At 41.0% G+C, this 17,611-nt stretch overlaps 1 protein-coding gene across 1 annotated transcript in view; it reads right to left on the reverse strand.

The window, feature by feature from the left end:
• Positions 1 to 594: 594 nt before the first annotated feature.
• The window catches only part of CNGB3 (cyclic nucleotide gated channel beta 3), a 67,308-nt gene continuing 50,291 nt past the window's right edge, over positions 595 to 17,611 (reverse strand). The window contains exons 11-15 of the mRNA XM_019527887.1: positions 16,793 to 16,876; positions 13,230 to 13,348; positions 7,460 to 7,606; positions 3,423 to 3,600; positions 595 to 2,669 (exon numbers count right to left, since the gene is read on the reverse strand). Of these exons, the coding sequence (XP_019383432.1) occupies positions 2,433 to 2,669; positions 3,423 to 3,600; positions 7,460 to 7,606; positions 13,230 to 13,348; positions 16,793 to 16,876 (765 nt within the window). The 3' untranslated portion in view covers positions 595 to 2,432. The remainder of the gene's footprint in view (positions 2,670 to 3,422; positions 3,601 to 7,459; positions 7,607 to 13,229; positions 13,349 to 16,792; positions 16,877 to 17,611) is intronic.

Consider the following 17,611-nt stretch of genomic DNA (forward strand, 5'->3'; position numbering starts at 1 on the left):
TCTCCCGGGGGATCTCAACCTAGAAATTTGGCAGTGGGGTCACCAGCACCCATGCAGTTAGTGTCCCTGCCATTTGCCCTGCTGTTGCTGAAAGATGTCCCCAGTGAGGAGCTCAACCTGGAGATTCCCCAACAGATTAAGTATCAGCAGTGATAGCCTCACCTCCAAAGTGGTTGTCCTACCAACACACTGGTTCTGGCATCCATAGCAGTTGACACCACCAGTGCTGCTCGCCCCACTACCAAGTATCTGGCTTCAGAGACTATGAGTAACCATTTGAACAGCCCTGCCATAGATTGATCTGCCTGCCATAAACATTGTTGTGGTCTAATATAAACACAGCAATCACTTCTACTCTATTTCTGAGAATAGAGACAGTTTAAAAGTTATGCAGAAATTGCATTGTTATCTTGATGGAGTGAACAGCCTTGCATTCAGTGCTGTATATTTTACAAACTATATTTGTTGATTATGCTTAGCTGTTGCTGTGCAATGATGCCTCTGCCACAGACTCAGCCTTTACTTTATGATGCATTTCAATGTGATTGATAAAACTTCATTCTGAGATGACAACAATGGAATAGCACTGTTTATTGAAAGCTCTGTGACAGCACTTGAATTTACAGAAGTGGGTCAGATTTCTGCTGCAACATCAGAACATTAACACATATTTTTTAACAGTCTGTATTACATCACACAGGCTAACACTGACTTTACTTCAGAACAATATGAAACTCATATATTCAAATCGGTGAGCATATCTTTATTAGACTCAAAAGGCATCATTTGCAAAGTAGGAATATTAGAGTGTTCAATTTTGAAATTATGCTAAGATGCTATCATGTACATTAGATGAATTATTCTGTATCAGTTTTCTAATATGATTATGTCCCTGTTGTGCATGAAAGATCATTTATTCTTATTAAAAATATTTAGTATAAAAACAAGGAAAGTTCTTGTTACACAATATTAGGAACATATAAGTCAATAGTTACACAATGTGACTCTATATTTGGGTATAAGACAGGTCAGGGTGGCACCCTATGCCCTCAACAGAAGTTAATACCATGGCATGATTGGCATCTGAGGAATATTATCCTAAAAATCCCATGTCCTGTCATGCCAAACTTGTCACTTCTGGGATGGAGCATAATATTCCTTAGATCCCAGTTGTGGGACTGCTAGGACCAAACTGGATCCCAGGACTGTCCCCAGTCCAATTCTGGGAACTGGGCAAAGGGAAGCTGTTTCCTGGATCCCAGGCATACCCCATGTCTGATTGTGACAATCAGCTCAAGTCTTCAAGCCTCATACCAATGATCAGTTGATCATTCAGCATCAAGCATAAGGCAGTCCCATGTCTGCGATACATGCCACATTTTCAACTTAAGGTATGATTCAAACCAGCCACAAAGATGTTCCACATATAATATTGTAAGTGGAACATCTTTGTAGCTGGTTTTCCATTTTATCACACCATGAATTGGCTGAATCTGTGGCATGTTGCAATTTATGATGTGACTAGCATGTTAATTTTGCCATAGATGTAACATCTGCTACGGCCCTTAGAAACTAACAGCTTCAGAAAGGTCATAGTTTTTGTAGGTGACAGCTGACTTTTTCAGATTGTATGACCCCAGAGTTGGATTGGGGTTACGTTTATGAATCAAAGCAACTGAGTTGTCACTTAAGAAACATTATGTCTATCTGAAATAGTCTCTAACATACCACCACTGTGCCCTGCCTTCTGCCTGGCTTCAGACTAACACAGCTAACTACCTCTTCCTATTTGGGCATGAATACACTAAAAAACATGTGAGATAAGAGCCAACAGACAATGTAAAGAGCTTCTTGACTGCAAGAGAATTTTTTTGTTGATTGCATTGACTTATGGATGATAGTTGTGCTAGGTGGTTCTCTGCCCCCTGGAGACCAAATTAAAGCCTTTAAACACATGAAACCCTGATCATCAGTATTCAAAGTGAGCCCATGTGGGTTATAAAAGCAATTCATGTACTAACAATATAAAAGGAGGAGACAGAAAAATAACAAGAAACAAACAATCTCAGCAATATTAATGCAGTAAGGAGGTAGAGAATTATAATTGGAAACAAGAAGAGGAAATAGAAAAGGACCACATGAAAATAAAGACTTAAAAAAATGAGAAAAAGTAGCGAGATAAAAAAAACTAGAAGAGGGAAAAGGAAAAGTAGGGGTAAAGAGTAAAGGATGAGTGACAGCATGAAAGAAACGAGAAATAAATAGACCTGAAATATGATGTTTTTTACACAAAAAATGGCTAGAGACAAAGTACATAAATGATTTACCCAATTGTCCCTAAAATGGAGGAAGAAACTAATTTTGCTTTTTAAAGTTGAAAGCCACACTGTGTTCTCTATGACTTCAGCAAAACTCTAGATTAAACCATAGACTTATCCACTGTCTACTCCTGCTTTTTTTTCTTTGACTTCAACAGTAAGAATCTCTCCTTCTCCTGCTGTGGTGGAAGGAGTCATGGTAACGATAAGAGACTTGTTAGTGATTCCTCTATGCAAACCTGAGTTGGGTAGAGGCTGAGAATTTGCAAGCGGCTCTTCCTTTTGTTCATTTGGGGTTTGGGGTTCTGCTTCTGCCTTGGGTTTCTTTTCCTCTGGGTCAGGTTTCTTTTCCTACAATAAGGAGTTAAATATTTCTTTATAGTGTGTGGAGACATATATTATGACATGGATACTCTAATTAAAAATGGGGAGTTGCTAATTTGAAAAATTAAAAAAAAAACTTCAGGCAGAATTAAAATAGAAAGATTTTAGATGAATAAATTAAATTAAAATGTTTTGTGTCAACCAGAAATATTTTGTATCACACCAACTTAAAAGTTTGGTTTCATTTTTGTATTACCGAATAAAAAAGATATTTCTAAATGAAAATGTCAACAGTTTGTTTTGAAATTTCAAATCAAAATATTTTGTTTCAAATTCCTGGATAGTTTCTGTCCTCCTCAAACTGCATTTTCCAGTGAATTTCTGTTTGGCACAAAGAAAGAAAAGAAAGTGAGAAGTTTGAATGGACAAGTTAGGCAGTGTCCTGGTATCAGACAGATCATGCTGGTCATGTTAGAATAATGTTTTCCAGGGGCATCAGGATATTCTTAAAATTCAGATAGCTCCAGGGCTTATACAATCACTTTTTATCTGTATTTCTCTTTTTTCTTTTTGCTGCCTCTTCTTTTCCTGCACACAATGTGAATGCAGTAATGGGCCATACTTTTGAATAGCAATGGTACAATGGAAGTTTTGCCATTAACTTCAGTTGGCCTAAGTCATTTTGCTATTGACTTTAGTCATCCATTCTTTTTGCCCACATTTCTCCTTGCTTATCTCTTGAGCACTTGGAATAGCCTACTGTATTTGCTGTGGTGTTACCTGGTCTGCTTGCTTTATCTTCAGCTTGAGCAGCATACCAATGCTTCCTTTGCTTGAATTTCCAAGTAGTGCTCTGAACAGCTTAGGAGTTTGGGGTTTGGGGCCAAATAAGCTAGCCAAACCTCTTGCTTGCTGGTTTGGACCATCAGTAGGCTTACCCTTCTCCTTAAGCAGCACCCTGTAGGCAGAATAGACAAGAACATACAGCAGTGAGATCCAACAGGTGTCATGCTCAAAATGCTCAAAATAACTTATCAAATTAGAGCAAGTTTTTCAGGGTCATTTTCGTCCCAACTTAGAGCCGCCAAAATTTGGTGGGAAGTTGTACAAGGTGACTTTCAGCAGTGTATGACTCTGTGGCAAACTACTGACTGCTCTCTGAATTTTGAAATCCATTTCTTCCATGCATACTTTAAACAAGGTCACATAAAAGAAGAAGGTGGTTGTGTGGTGTAAAATGAGAAGCAGGTGTATCAGAGTATATTCTCCATTACTGCCTCTGAACATATTGTTAAGCCAAAATTATCTTCTGGCCAGTGCTGCAGATAGCCTGGGGGTGCTGAACACTCATTCTGCTAGTAGAATTCCCCATAGACTCCATGAATGTGGAAGCTGGGGCAGGGGGCAATAGGGGTTGCCTTCCTCAAAAACATTGGATGTCGGGTGCAGCCAACGCTGGAGATTTTAACTAGGGAATGCTGGAACTAATGCTCCTGCTGGAACTAAAATCTTGAAGGTTGCTGGTTAAAGGGTCTTGCCCCACTGCTCAGGGGCAGACTGATCACTGCATTTGGGGGCAGGAAGAAATGTTACTCTATGGTCAGATTGACGGGGACTATGGGTGGTTTTTGCCTTCCTCTATACTAGGGGGCCTGGTTCTCTTGGACTTCTCAAGTGTATTTAAGAACCCTTGCAGAGGTGGGGCTTTATCACAGGCTAAGGTGTTCTTGGTTTGGGGGGCTAACACACTTTTACTTGTGTAACAGCATTGTTTCTTAATTCTAGGAACAAATAGAACAAGCACTTTAACAGAGGGTTAAATTAGCTGATTTCCAGAGGTATCTTCTAGCCCTTCTCTTCTAAGACTGTGTGGTACTATGCTGCAACATGTGTCCCTGTTGGGTGCTTGGTCAGAAAGTGATAGGTTGATGCCTTTGTTTTCAGTCTCCTTCACTAAATTGTCATTTAGAAGATGAAACAAAAGCTTCTGAATTGCCAGTGAGATACAGTATCTTAATGACAACTCATTTTTCTCCCTGTTCCATGCTGTGCCTGATCACTGGTAAAAAGATGATGGAGTTACAGTCCAGTGGGTAGTTTTGTCAAGAATGTGCAAGGCAAACACTTTTGTGCTAACAAAAGGAAGAAGTTGTTTATGTAAGAGAACTGCAGATACAGGTAAGAGTTCGGGATAGCAGGTTGAAGCAGTGACAGGGAGCTAAGTACCATGCTGTAGTTCCTGTTAAGGGAGTACATAGTTGGTAGGCCAAATGTCATCTGTACAGAGCTGCACAAATTTGGTTTCTTGATGCCCAGGACTATTTTAGTACACTAAAATGCAGTGGGACCCATGCTGCTGTCATTGCTTTCTAGCGTTTGTCCCTTGAAGTCCTGGAGTACAGGGACTGAGCAGTGCATTTTCTGTTTTGGTTTTGTTGCCATTAATTGAAAAAATGCCAGTTTATATGATGAATTCACACAGTCTACTAAAAACACTGCAAATAAGCAGCAAGCAAACAATGGGACAAATTTATCTTCAGGGAAATGCCTTTTACCTCAGTTCAGTTATGTCAGGGATTAATTTACACCAATAATTCATTCTTAGATAATAAATTATTGGTCTAAAGAGTGACACTGTTAGCCAATGCAGTACTATTAAAATATTTCATTGTAGCCCTTTCATGAAAGAACAATTGACTTAATTCCAAAATCTTGCACAACTGCAAATCTCCATCTAAGCAGTGCATATCTAGGTGTATCTCCTGTTTGTGTCCTTACCTAGGATTTTCAAAAAGGATGGTTGGCCACATGCAGACATAATGTTTTGGTGAAGGGAGGCTGGCAAGCTGTGACATATGGCAGGAATCCAGAAACAAATAGTGGAGAATTCATTAGTTCTCAAATGAATGATGGACAAGTAAGTGATGGACAAGAGACAGGATAGAGGATTTTTTGGGACAATCAGCTACTGAAAATATCTGTATACACAGACTTGCATTGTATGTTTTGCAGCAGGCCTCATGTCCTTTTCAAAATTAACCTCTCCTAAGTCTACACAACACAAAGAAATCTGCCATAGAAGCAGATGCCCTATCATGGTCTGGTGGTCTTATCCAAGAATTCCTCCTCTTCTCCCTCCCTCTCTACCTTTCACAGGCATCACAGTAGCTCCTTTACCCCATCTTCCTATCCACCATTTAAGCTTGGTGGCTCAGTCTGTGAGCAGTAGTCCTCTGGGTAGCAAGAATCTCACTTGTTACTTTTCCAGATACTTGTTTATGTTATGGTCTCAAGAGTGGCTAAGTACATATCCCTTAACTTCAGCTAAATTTTGGAGTTTGGTATTAGCTTGCTGAAAACTAGCTTGCTCTTTATTCTACTAGGGGCCTGAATCAGCTCCAGTTGACATGGAATTAATTTGTCACTCATCACCACTGCATTATAAGTCAGAGTCCAGTCCTCAGGGGGCCTTCCTTCGTACTAACTACTTACCTCTGCTGCTCTGGTTCCTGGGAAGCAACTGTGTCTGAGTGGGATAAGTGGGAGTAATTCATTGGAAGACTGGAGGGAGCTCAACACAGTAGACCCAACCATAGGAACTTTTCCCTTATTAAAATGTCATTCCTGTGCTTTTCTCTGTTTTCTCTTGGAGTGTTTGTGGGTCTAGTAGATGCAACTTGAGAAGTGCCTGGGCCATTATACCAACCCCAAGCCACAGTAAATAGCACTAGGTTAGTAGTCCAAGCATTATAAAAGCATTAAATGTTTGCCAGTGCTGTATTCATAGATTCATAGATGTTAGGGTCAGAAGGGACCTCAATAGATCATCGAGTCCGACCGCCTGCATAGGCAGGAAAGAGTGCTGGGTTCAGATGACCCCAGCCAGATGTCCATCCAACCTCCTCTTGAAGACCCCCAGGGTAGGGGAGAGCACCACCTCCCTTGGGAGCCCAATCCAGACCTTGGCCACTCTAACTGTGAAGAAGTTCTTCCTAATGTCCAGTCTAAATCTGCTCTCTGCTACCTTATGGCCATTATTTCTTGTGACCCCCAGGGGCGTATTGTTGGACTTAGTTGAGTCTTTTCTGAATGCAGTCTACAAGACCTTGTTTTCATGATTTGTTCATAGCTTGACTGCTGGTTGTACTGACCTTTATAAAATTTAATTGCAAAGTTGTAGGTTTTTAAAATGCATTGAGGTCTGGATCATTATTATATGTGCAGCTGAAAATGACTGAGCAACACTTAGACTGCTCCCAGGCCTCCCAAACCCAAAGAGAAGTAGACAATTATAGAGGTGCAGTGAAAACAAGCTGGAGACACTTAAATACATTTTGGAATCTCTGTGCACCAACCCACACACACCGCCCAAATCTGAGCACATTCTTGTCAGACTTAACTTTAAACTGGTTTGTGCATGTCTTATAGCTTTCAGAAATGCTCATCAATTTATGGCTGCAAAATATATGTATCTGTAGACCTAATTATATACACACAACTGCATGTTTAAAGAACTGGTTTGTAACTAACAACCACTGTACAGTATCCTGTTGTTTCCTTTGCATGACAAGGCAAGGTTCTGGTTGGGTACATGGAGTCCTGTTAATGCTTCTGAACCATTTATGGGTTTTCATACCACATGGAAAGGGACTGGCCACCTTGCTATGAGAAATCCACAAAAAGTTATCAGAATAAGTCCACTTCCAGCAATAAACAACTTGATTTTTCTTAAGGAATGTATGTAAGTGTCTATTAGTCAAAATTATTAAATCCGTATCCAAAAAAGAATTGATTTGTTGGAATTGCCAGACACACACCTTCCCTTCTTCATCAGGATCCTTTTGGAGTCAGGATAGTGCACCAAGATTTCATGGAGGCTCTTCTTGTCTAGAATAAAAAGGTTGGCAAATCCATGTGCCACCACATTAGCAGTCCGTCGATTTCCTCCACCTGCTGCTAACAGACTGTAATGAGAGCAACATTGACAATAAGGCATAAGTAATAAGTCTCCTTCCAGGTGTTTTTCACTGAATACAGCGAAAACAGTTCACATTCACTCACATTTACAAGGTGTTTTCTCTAAGAAACTGAAAAGTCTGCCTGAAGAACTGAAAAATAGCTTTGTGTTAAGTAGGCAAACATCAGCTCATAAATAGGGACCTACTGAATTGGGAGCAACTGCCCCCCGATTTTATGGTCTAAGCATGGTGCCAGTTGCCATTTTTGTGGTGGAGCACATGGAGCCCCTCCCCACCCCCAGCCTCTGGTCAAGGAGCCCTGGAAGTCCTGCCCCTCTCCATCTGTCACTCTTAGGGGAGGGGTGGGACTTCTGGGGCCCCTCGGCCAATCAGAGGCATGGGGGGAGCTGCCACACACCACCACAAAAATCTCCCTCGTCTCCCCCCCACCCTGTACTTCAGCACACCAGGGCTTCCTGCCATTTTCTGTTTGTAGCTCCCTTCCTGCCCTGGTTTGATGGACTTTTTCCTAGTCCCTTCACTTTTTTGCAGGGGACCTACCAATTTCACAGTTTCTGCAAAAATTGCAAAATCACAATTTCAGTAGATCCCAACTCATAAATGGTCACTGTTGTACTAGCAGTGCTGGAAATGTGAAAATCCATGTCTTGGGATAGAGAAAGACCACTCAGCTGCCCCTTGCTTCAAGCCTGTCACCCAATTTAGTCTCAAAGTTTCCTACGTTCCACATAATTTGGCATTACCTCATTTTTATTGTTGAAAACGTCAACATCAGAAATAAAGAATCATCAAGCTAAATTATAGAAAGAGTCATTTACCCTAACTGAATGACTCCCTCAGCGAGTTTTATGTTTCTTACGTGAATAACTGTTTGTCCCTGACTTCAAAGATTTTCTCACACACCACACTCCACGTTTGGACCTGGGCAGGTTGAGTGGCATGTATGGGGGAGGTCTTTTCCCCTGACAGCTTGTGAATTGTCTGTCTGAAGGAGACAGCTGGTTGTTTTGGAAGTGATAAAACAGAGGCGCTTCGCTAACAAGAGTCAGGCACGAGGAGTTGAATATCCAAATAACATTTTATATACTTCTGCACATACAAAGCAAGGAATTTCTTATATTCAGCAAACAAAATTCATAGATTCACTTTGCTGTCCCATGTAGCAGCAAATGCCATGTGGGACTGTGTCAAAAGCCTTGCTGAAGTTCAGGTGTTTTATGTCCACCACATGTCTTTTGTACATCGAAGTCAGTCTGTCAGAAAAAGAAATCAAGCTTGTTTGGCATGATTTGTTCTCAGAGAATCTTTTAATGGCTGTGTGTGATTACCCCTTCCTCTTCTAGGTGCGTGATAATAGGGATAAAATGTTAATCTGAAGTCAGTTCCTATAAATTAGTCTCTGTCTCTAGTTTCCTTAGCTGCAAACAGATGTTGCATTTATCCTGAGACAAAATGCAATCATACAAATGTCCACGTCCATTGTCCCAAGGTAAATCCAAAAATAGTTTCCTGAATAAGAGGTAATAATAGTTTATCCCAGGATATTGCAATGTATGTCTGCACAGTTACATCAGGATAACATCACTGAATCAATAGCAGAAAGGTGGCACTTTATTCAGCCACTCACTAAACCCTGGTTAGAAGGATGTTGTATGTACCTACCAATCCCAGAATATTTTTGTTTTGGCAAAAACACAGGCACAACTTATCCAGAGACAAGTGTAACATCTGTTGAGAATTAATATTGATAGCAAAAGGCCCCATTTAAACACAAGACTTAAATTAGCCCCTACATGCAGTTTAGCAAAAACATGAATATATTTTAAAAGTTTGTAAGTCCTTGAAATGAACCTTAACTTTTCCCTCTTCTTCTCCCAGAGAGATACTTTAAAGGATAATTTATATGCATTTTTAAATAGTAAGAATCCTCTCCCGTCCCCTCCTCCCCCCAATTTAAAAAGAAGGGGAAAAGCTGTTGATATGTTAATGTAAAGAAGTTCTGAACCAGAGATCAAAAGGAAACCAGCAAAGTTCAGTACCATCCTGATGGGCAGTGTTGCCAAGTCCACTTATTACAAGAGGAATTGGGCTTGTTTTTTAAAAAGTTACTTTAAGTTTTTGAGAGTCTCAAGTTGATAAGCATCCCCACTCCCCTCTCTGAAATGGGTTGAGCTTGTTTGCGGCTTGTTTTTAAAAGCAGTGCCACTTTTTTTCTCTTGGGAATTGGCAACACATCACTCAAGAAGGTAGGTGGATTTTTAACAGCGGAATTTCAGCTGATTTAATTTGTTAAGGAATGCATGTTAATTTTCCTATTACACAGGACCTGGAGCATCTTGGCAGTATTTATACAGTGACCTGTTGTAGAAATGCATTATTTCAAGCATGTTGCATGTAGGCAATGTGGATTCCCAATGACATGCTGAGCGATTTTTCTCCAAATGTGGTGTCATCTGCCTGCTGATGAGTACCTCCTCCTCCTCAGATCAATTCATTGCCTATTGTTTATGCTGGGGCCCCCAGCCTGGGGGCTGTCTGTTAGTGTCCCTGGAAGGATAATATGCTGTTGTCAGGAAAAATGTTTATCACTGGTGGGGATTTTTCCTACTGTAATGATGACAGTGGAAGAGAGGGTAACTGTGTGTTGGGAATATGACCTTGGTTATTGTGCACACTTCATGGAAGCACCCCCCTTGACATGTTTTTGCTGGTTCAAAAGTTTGAATCCCCATCCTTTCCAACTTTAGAAAAATTAGTGAAAATATCCCTGTTTTTTCCATTGAAATACAGGAAGGGAAATGAGGCCAACTGTTTTCTTAACAATTATTTCTTACTTAGGAATAGATCAGTGTTTATCTGACATCCCATTGCCTAATTCAAAAGTTGGTAAGTGAAGAGTAAGAAGCTACTTCTCTCTGACTTTTTGGATTTTTTCAGTTGAGGAAAATTCCCTAAAAGAAAGAGGAGTGATGGAAATAATAGGAGAAATTGGTCGAGGTTGGATGTCTGGGGATTTTTTTCCATACCTACCCATTAGTGAACAATGACAGATTCCTAACCTTTTCTTGCAGTTTATAATTCAGTATTTTGAGTTTTATTGCTCTCTTCTTATACTGTCATGAAGAATTGATTAAAATAATAGCTTTTTCTCAAACAGCTGGTATAGTTTTATTTCCCTTTATCTGAAAAAACCCTGTCTCTATGAGAAACTTTAGATCAGGTTTTTGCTACTTGTAGATTTGAGCATTGGCAAAGTACTATGTTCATGTCTAAATAAATTGGCACACTTCCACTACAACAAGGAAAGCTGCAAGCAAAGGAGACATTTAAAACTGGCACAGAACTGTTTACTGGTTTTCAAAAGGTGGATTAAAGTTACAGTAAGGGGATTAACAATAACAGGGTGGCAGCTGGGAGAAATCAAGGTTCATATGCAGCAGCACCTGGATTCAGTTATTACTCTTTCCTCATGCAGACCTCAGCAGGAGGTGCACAGGCTTAATCATAGTGCCGGGCTTTAATAAGAAGGTTGTGTGACACAAAAGAGTTAATATATTTGGCACAGCAACTAATTAGAAAACATGAAAAATGTACATGGTATGTGAAGAAGAATTCTTTCTCTCTGTCTCAAAAAAAAGGGAAAAGAAAAGACTGCCAGGTGTTTGTTTTGTTTTTTCCTCTTAAAAATATACTTCACTAGCATTTTAAAACCTGTGCATCTGAGGTTCAGCTTCTAAATCTATATTTAGACTCATAAATAACCTGAGATAATTTGCTATTTTAGCTCCGTGTTTCCTAGTAAAAAGAAGAATTCATTTGCATTATCTGGGCTAGCAACAGACATTCAAAAAGCCAGAGCCTGAATTGATTCAGTCTTTGCAGGTTAGTCTAACAACCTGTGTAGATTAAATTGATTTGCAAGTGAACAGACATTGCCTTTTGATTCCAGGGATGCAGCACAGGCCTGCAGTGGCTCAGGCTAGAAGCTGAGGGACACAGAGCAGCCCTCCCTTCCTTTTGGCAGCAGTTGCAAGGCTGGAGTACAGCTGATTGGCAGGGGGCAGAGGGGAAGCTGGCTTGGCCCAGCGGGGCAGTTCTGCTCCCCTCACAGGACGGGGTGTGGTGGTGGCTATGGCGGGTGGCTGCTGGGCTTGGGGCCCACCAGTCCCTCCAAGCCGCCTGAACAGCCCATTACCTGGCCAGAACCTGCCCATGCTGCCAGGCTGGGCTGTCACAGAACCGCAGCCACTGGGAACGGCCCTGCCCAACCAGCTGCAGGTCCACTACAGCCCCATTCGGTCTGGGCATGGGGGGCTGAGAGCAATCTGGCCACGCAGCCTCGCCTGAGCTGCAGCCCACTGAGAAGGGCCTGGCCCCCACAGCCCAGCCTGGACTGGCCCCTCCACCTCTACTCAGCAGCACCCACAGGGCAGCCCAGCTCAGCCCCACAGTCCCAGGCACTGGTGAGGCAGGTGGATGGTGGGGCCATGCCGGCCGGCTTTGGCCACGCTCCCTCACCTGCTACTGGAGTCAGAAGGGCAGGAAATGGCAGACCTGGGCAGGGCAGGAGACAAGGGGGGAGATTAAACGCCACTCCCTCTCCCTGTTTGCTTCAGGCTGCAGATGGGGGGCCTGACAGGGGCTGCTGCACCCTGGCCAGGCAGACCCCAGCTGCAGTCCCTCAGTGGGAGGGGGAAGAGAGGGGGGAATAAGCCCCCTCTCTGCTCCCTTTGCCTCAGGAGGCCATGCCAGTCGGTGTCTAGCCACACCCCACTGCTGCTTCGGCTAGAGAGCGGAGGGGCAGAGCCAGCTCTGCTGTCTGGAGCAGACAACGCAGCCCAGCCCAGCTCAGGGCTGAAGAGCATGCTGGGATGCTAGGGAGCTCTGGTTTAACTTAAACCAGGAAGGGGTCTGGGACAGAAGTTCCATAAACCAGTTTGACCCAAATCAGTTAAGTCTGATACTACATTCAAGCAGGTTTATCTTAAACCCATTTCAGCCCTTTTGAAACTGGTTTATGTGCACTGAACGTCTGTTCTGTTACAGGTTTGAACCAGTATCTGATCACTTAAACAGGTTTATGTGTAACTTCTGCCCATAGCCCTGGTGTGTGAAGGCATCTTATGTCACTGTACAAACAATAAAACAATTAAAATGGAACAATTATTCTTTTAGAATGGTCCAGCGAGTTTTGTCTGGTTCCAGTTTAAGAACACTCATTATGCATTATTCACCCTCTCAGATCTCACTTCTTGAAAATGTATTCTTGATGATTCCATTAAATTTTCCTTTGCACACTTTCATTTCCTTGGTATTTGTCTTTTTGGGTTATCATACCCCAGCAGTTCTTAATCAATTATCTACATCATGAAAACTTTAAAGTCAGATACTCTTTTTGTCAACCTGTCTGCTCTCATCCCTCTATCATACCTTCCCTTCAGCAGCCATCCGGCTTACTATGAAGTTACATGAAATAAATACTATTCGCTAAACGTTTTCCTTACTGAATGACAACCATAGTTGTGGAATTACAGTCTTAAAACAGATTTTTATGTTGAGCATTTGATCAACTTTAAAAAATAGCACTTAAAAACAGTTATAGGAGTACCTGATCTCCCCAAATACTGCTCCTGCTTTCAGGGTAACAAGGATTTTTGTGCTGTCAGGGCCTCCAAGAACATGAACTTCTCCCTGTTTGATGATGTACATCTCTCTGCCAATCTCTCCCTGAATGCACAAATACATTAGAAACCTCCTGTGTTTCAGCAAAGTAACAAACACTTTTTTGAGTAGTCTGACAAACATAACTTAACCAACCCCATTTGTCATATGTAAATTTACCACTTTAATGCAAAAAGAAAGATGATTTTATGATATCCCAACTCTCATTGAGTAACACCTTATTCCAGATGCAGTCCTACTAATGTTGATACCTACTGAAGTATTGTGAACTATGATTCAGCATCAGTAAGGAAATCCGTGCCATCTATGGGAAGTTGCCATATAATTAACATTGTACTAGTTAGCTTTCATTGGCATGAATTAATTCTGATGGCATCTGAAGTGATTCAATAATATGTTTAACAGAAGACAGTTTATGAAGAATTTTGTGCTTAGCTGTAATTCAGCCTTTTTATTTCTAATCATCATTTACAGAACTTAAAAGGAATATCAAGAATAATCAACTAACCAAAGCTCCTACTGTTTCTTGTATATTTACTAGCCAATTGAAGGTTTTGCTAGCTGTTTAGTTAGTACCCAAATGAAGTAGATTTTAACTGAATATAAAGGATTGATATAATTAGCATACATAATGAAATGCAGCTGTATCAAAGTAATTTAATGGGTAAAAGGACAGTGTGATAGGATAACTAGGTATATATTACAAACATTAACAGTCCTCACAACATCCTTGTGAAATAGGAATAGAGATATTATTCCTATTTTACAGATGTGAAAACCGAGGCAGAGAAGTGAACTGACTTTAATAGAGCAATACTACAGTTTGATGGCTCTTTGATTAGCTTGTGAGGATTTGATTTTTGGGGGTAAATGTTGCTAAATGGCATTTTCACCTCACACTTAGGGACCAAAGAAGAAACATTTCCTTCCTTAATAATAAAAATAGAGGGGAAGAACAAAAAGGAGTTGCAAACTGGAGTATAGGGGGCCAGTCTCTTTAAAGCTGAAATCAACAGGCAGCCTAATGACTCATCAGTTAAACAATTAGCTGCTTGTTCACAGGTTCCAGGAAGCAGCCTGGAGAGAGATAACAGGCTACTTAAATCCCTACCTAAAGCCCAGCATGAGGGGAGGGGAGGGGAGGGTCGGGTCGGGTCGGGTCGGGTCGGGTCGGGTCTTGGAGCTGGACTGGGAGTTCCTGATACCTGAGTGGAACAACTCAGGTGCAGAAAACTGGAGAGAAACTTTAAAAAGAGGTGAAGTAGCCTACTGGCGAGACTGGTACATGGAAAGAAAGACTGTAATTAGAAAGGATACAAGTTTTGGAGTTTTCTTGGCCTTTTCATTGTTTATTTGCCATCTTGGGGGCAGAAGATCTTTATGTTTTTAATTTAAACTGATAAAAATTGAAATAAATGCTTAAAATAAACATTGATATCAGTCAAAGTTAATAAAAAATAAAATTCAGATTCTGCCAAGTTTACTTTTAGAGCTTTTTAGGGCTTCTAATTCCAAACTCTGTGCTCATTCCTCTAGATAACATTGCCAGACTTAATGCTTTATGCAAGCTAATTGGGCAGCACCTGGTCTGCCAGTCTTTCCAGATCTCTGTAAATCCATTGGTGACTTTTCTTTAAAATTCTGTATGAGGATCCAGTTACACCTTTACATTTGAATTAATAGAAATTGGGTTAGCTCCTCAAAAAGTCCTGCTTTTTAGCTGTATACCATGCCTGAATGTCATATTTATGTAAAACACCATATTTATATCTAAAATTTAAGGATCATCTGAATCTAATTACAAGATCAAGGTCTTAATCTGTTTTTATCACTTGTGTATTATGGCCTTGTTACACCTTGCAGTTTGAGCTGCTCGGAGCAGTCACACCATATAGCTAAACCTTTGATTGTCCCTGACCAGCACAGCTGTGACTTGCCACTAGAGGGATGGTGAGCAGGGGCCTGACTAGGAGCCACAGCTGTGACTTGCCACTACAGAGCTGCTGAGCCAGGCGAGGCTTCTATCCCTGCTCTAGGCTGGGCTGTGTAAGAGATGGGTTGGGGGGTGGGAGGGAATGAAGCTGGGAGGCAAAGAGTTAATGGGATGGGGGTGGGTAATGAAATGGGAAGTGGAAAGGAAATGGAGGTGGGGAAAGGGTGGGGAAATGAAGGAAGTCAGCCACTGAAGGATAAAATAAAAAGTAAAAATAAAAATATAAAAAATAAAGAGAAAGTAAATTTAAGAAGGCCTCATGTTTTAATAAAGTGGAGTGTGGGGGTGCTGGTTAGGCTTCTTGGGATCACTGGGAGGTAGGAGCAGTGAAGGAAGGTGCTACTGGGGGAGCTGCTGCCCTGCCCCAGGAAGCCTCAGCTTATAGAGACCTGATCTGAACCCCTAGGTGTATTACTGGGTGTAACAACTTATTATTGTATTAAGGTAGTTCATTTAATGAGTTTGTTTGGCAATAAGAACATGTGTGGTGAGCAATTAATCTCAGGGTAAGGAGCCTTAATGAGGTGTAAACAAATCAGTGTGGGCTGTTCCAGCATGAATTAACCAGTATGCCTATGCTGGTCTAAGTAGTGCCTTTAATATTGAAAACCTAGCCTCGGGTAAATGGCTAGTGTTATTTACATGATTAAAACAGCTGCCCACTATACTGGGACTGTATCTGGGAATCTTGGAAAGCACCACAGATCCTACTGTCCTATATAAACACTGAACAAAAAGATGGTCCCTGTCCCAAAGAGCTCACTGCATTTGCTCGATTGCATCCCTCATACCCCATCTACCTTCCTCTTGTTATCTGAGGCCCCAACCATGCAGTAAGCTCCATGAAGCTCAGGCTAATGTTAAACTTCACAAGTCTCGTGGTAGGTACGTTGATTAGTCATTGAAGTCAATAGAAGAATTCCCAATGCATAAATGTAATTACATCATTAGCCTTTGCAGGACTAAACACTTCTGGGACAGGACCATGTCCCTGTATGTTGTTAAGCCACCTAGTGCATTGGGACCCAATTTGAACTGTGGCCTCAGAGTGCTTCTACAATACAAATATTTAAACAGATGGAGCATATACAATGTTTAAATTTGGGAACGTATTAGCATCACAGATTGTGCTCAGGAGCCAAATTTTGTGTTTATGTGTAAAAGTTTTTAACTTGTATCTTCTGTAACTCTTCTATTTTAAAATATTCCAACTTAATGATGTATCACCAGATAAGTTGTATGTATATAAAGCAGTTTCCCAGGCTACCAAAATTTTATTTGATAACGTAAGTAATAAAATCCATATTGTCTTGTTCCAGCTTGAAACTTGAAAGCATATTATTATTATTGTTGTTATCACTCAGAATATCATAATTATTCTATACTATTTAATTCACCCAGGATTAATTTTGTTTAAAGCATGCTCTTGACCTATATCTGAACTCTTCTTATATGCTTATTGCTCTTGTGTATGAAAGATAAATAGACAAGCTCACCTTTTTGCAGACAAAGTCACCAGGTAAATACACAATGGATTTCAATCTTAGCAGCACGTCGTAAATCATTTGAGTATCACACCCCTGTTAAAAATAATTACAATTGTGCTGTACTTGGTACAGTGGTTGAAATGATTACTGGTTCTTACACAGGGCAGCAAGAGACAGCTGTACAGGAGTGTGCTGAGCCAAGGTTGCAGGAGCCAAATGTGAAGCTTAAGCATCATAAAGATCAATTTCTTGAGGGCTGAGAAACTCCTGAAGCAACTACCTATTAAAGTATTTATAGAAACAGCCATCACTGTATTGTCTAAAGACCCCAACCCTATCTTTTCTGGGTTTTCACCTCATGAAATAATAGTCTAAATGTGAGAAGTCATTGCACCTGACACTCAGATTAGTTTTTGAATGCATCTAGTGTTGTAATTAAGCCTGAGGGAAAACTGCTGTAGTCTATTTTGTACTCTTTCCACTGCTTAGCCATAAAGAGCCACAAAACCATACTAGAAAATTCCCTTGCTGGACCTTGCATCCTGTCCCCACCGGACATAAAGGGCACTATTTTAAACTAATCCTCTACTGGTGTAATTAAGGGCCTATAGCAGTGGTGCTAAAGTCTGGCAGCAGCTCATAATAGGATCAAAGTAGGCCCTTGTTGGCCTTCAGTTTTATCAGCTGAAACTGAGTGTTGGACACTTCCCCTATTTCCTGAACCAAGAGGATTTAGGGGCAGGAGAAAATCCCACCCCTAGAGTGTCACAAAGTCAGAACTTCTGGAACAAAACCTGTGACATGGGAGACTTTCTTTTTTTTTTTTTT

Source organism: Gavialis gangeticus, unplaced genomic scaffold (genome assembly GCF_001723915.1).
Source record: "Gavialis gangeticus isolate Ggan-Ray unplaced genomic scaffold, GavGan_comp1, whole genome shotgun sequence".
Classification (NCBI taxonomy): domain Eukaryota; kingdom Metazoa; phylum Chordata; order Crocodylia; family Gavialidae; genus Gavialis; species Gavialis gangeticus.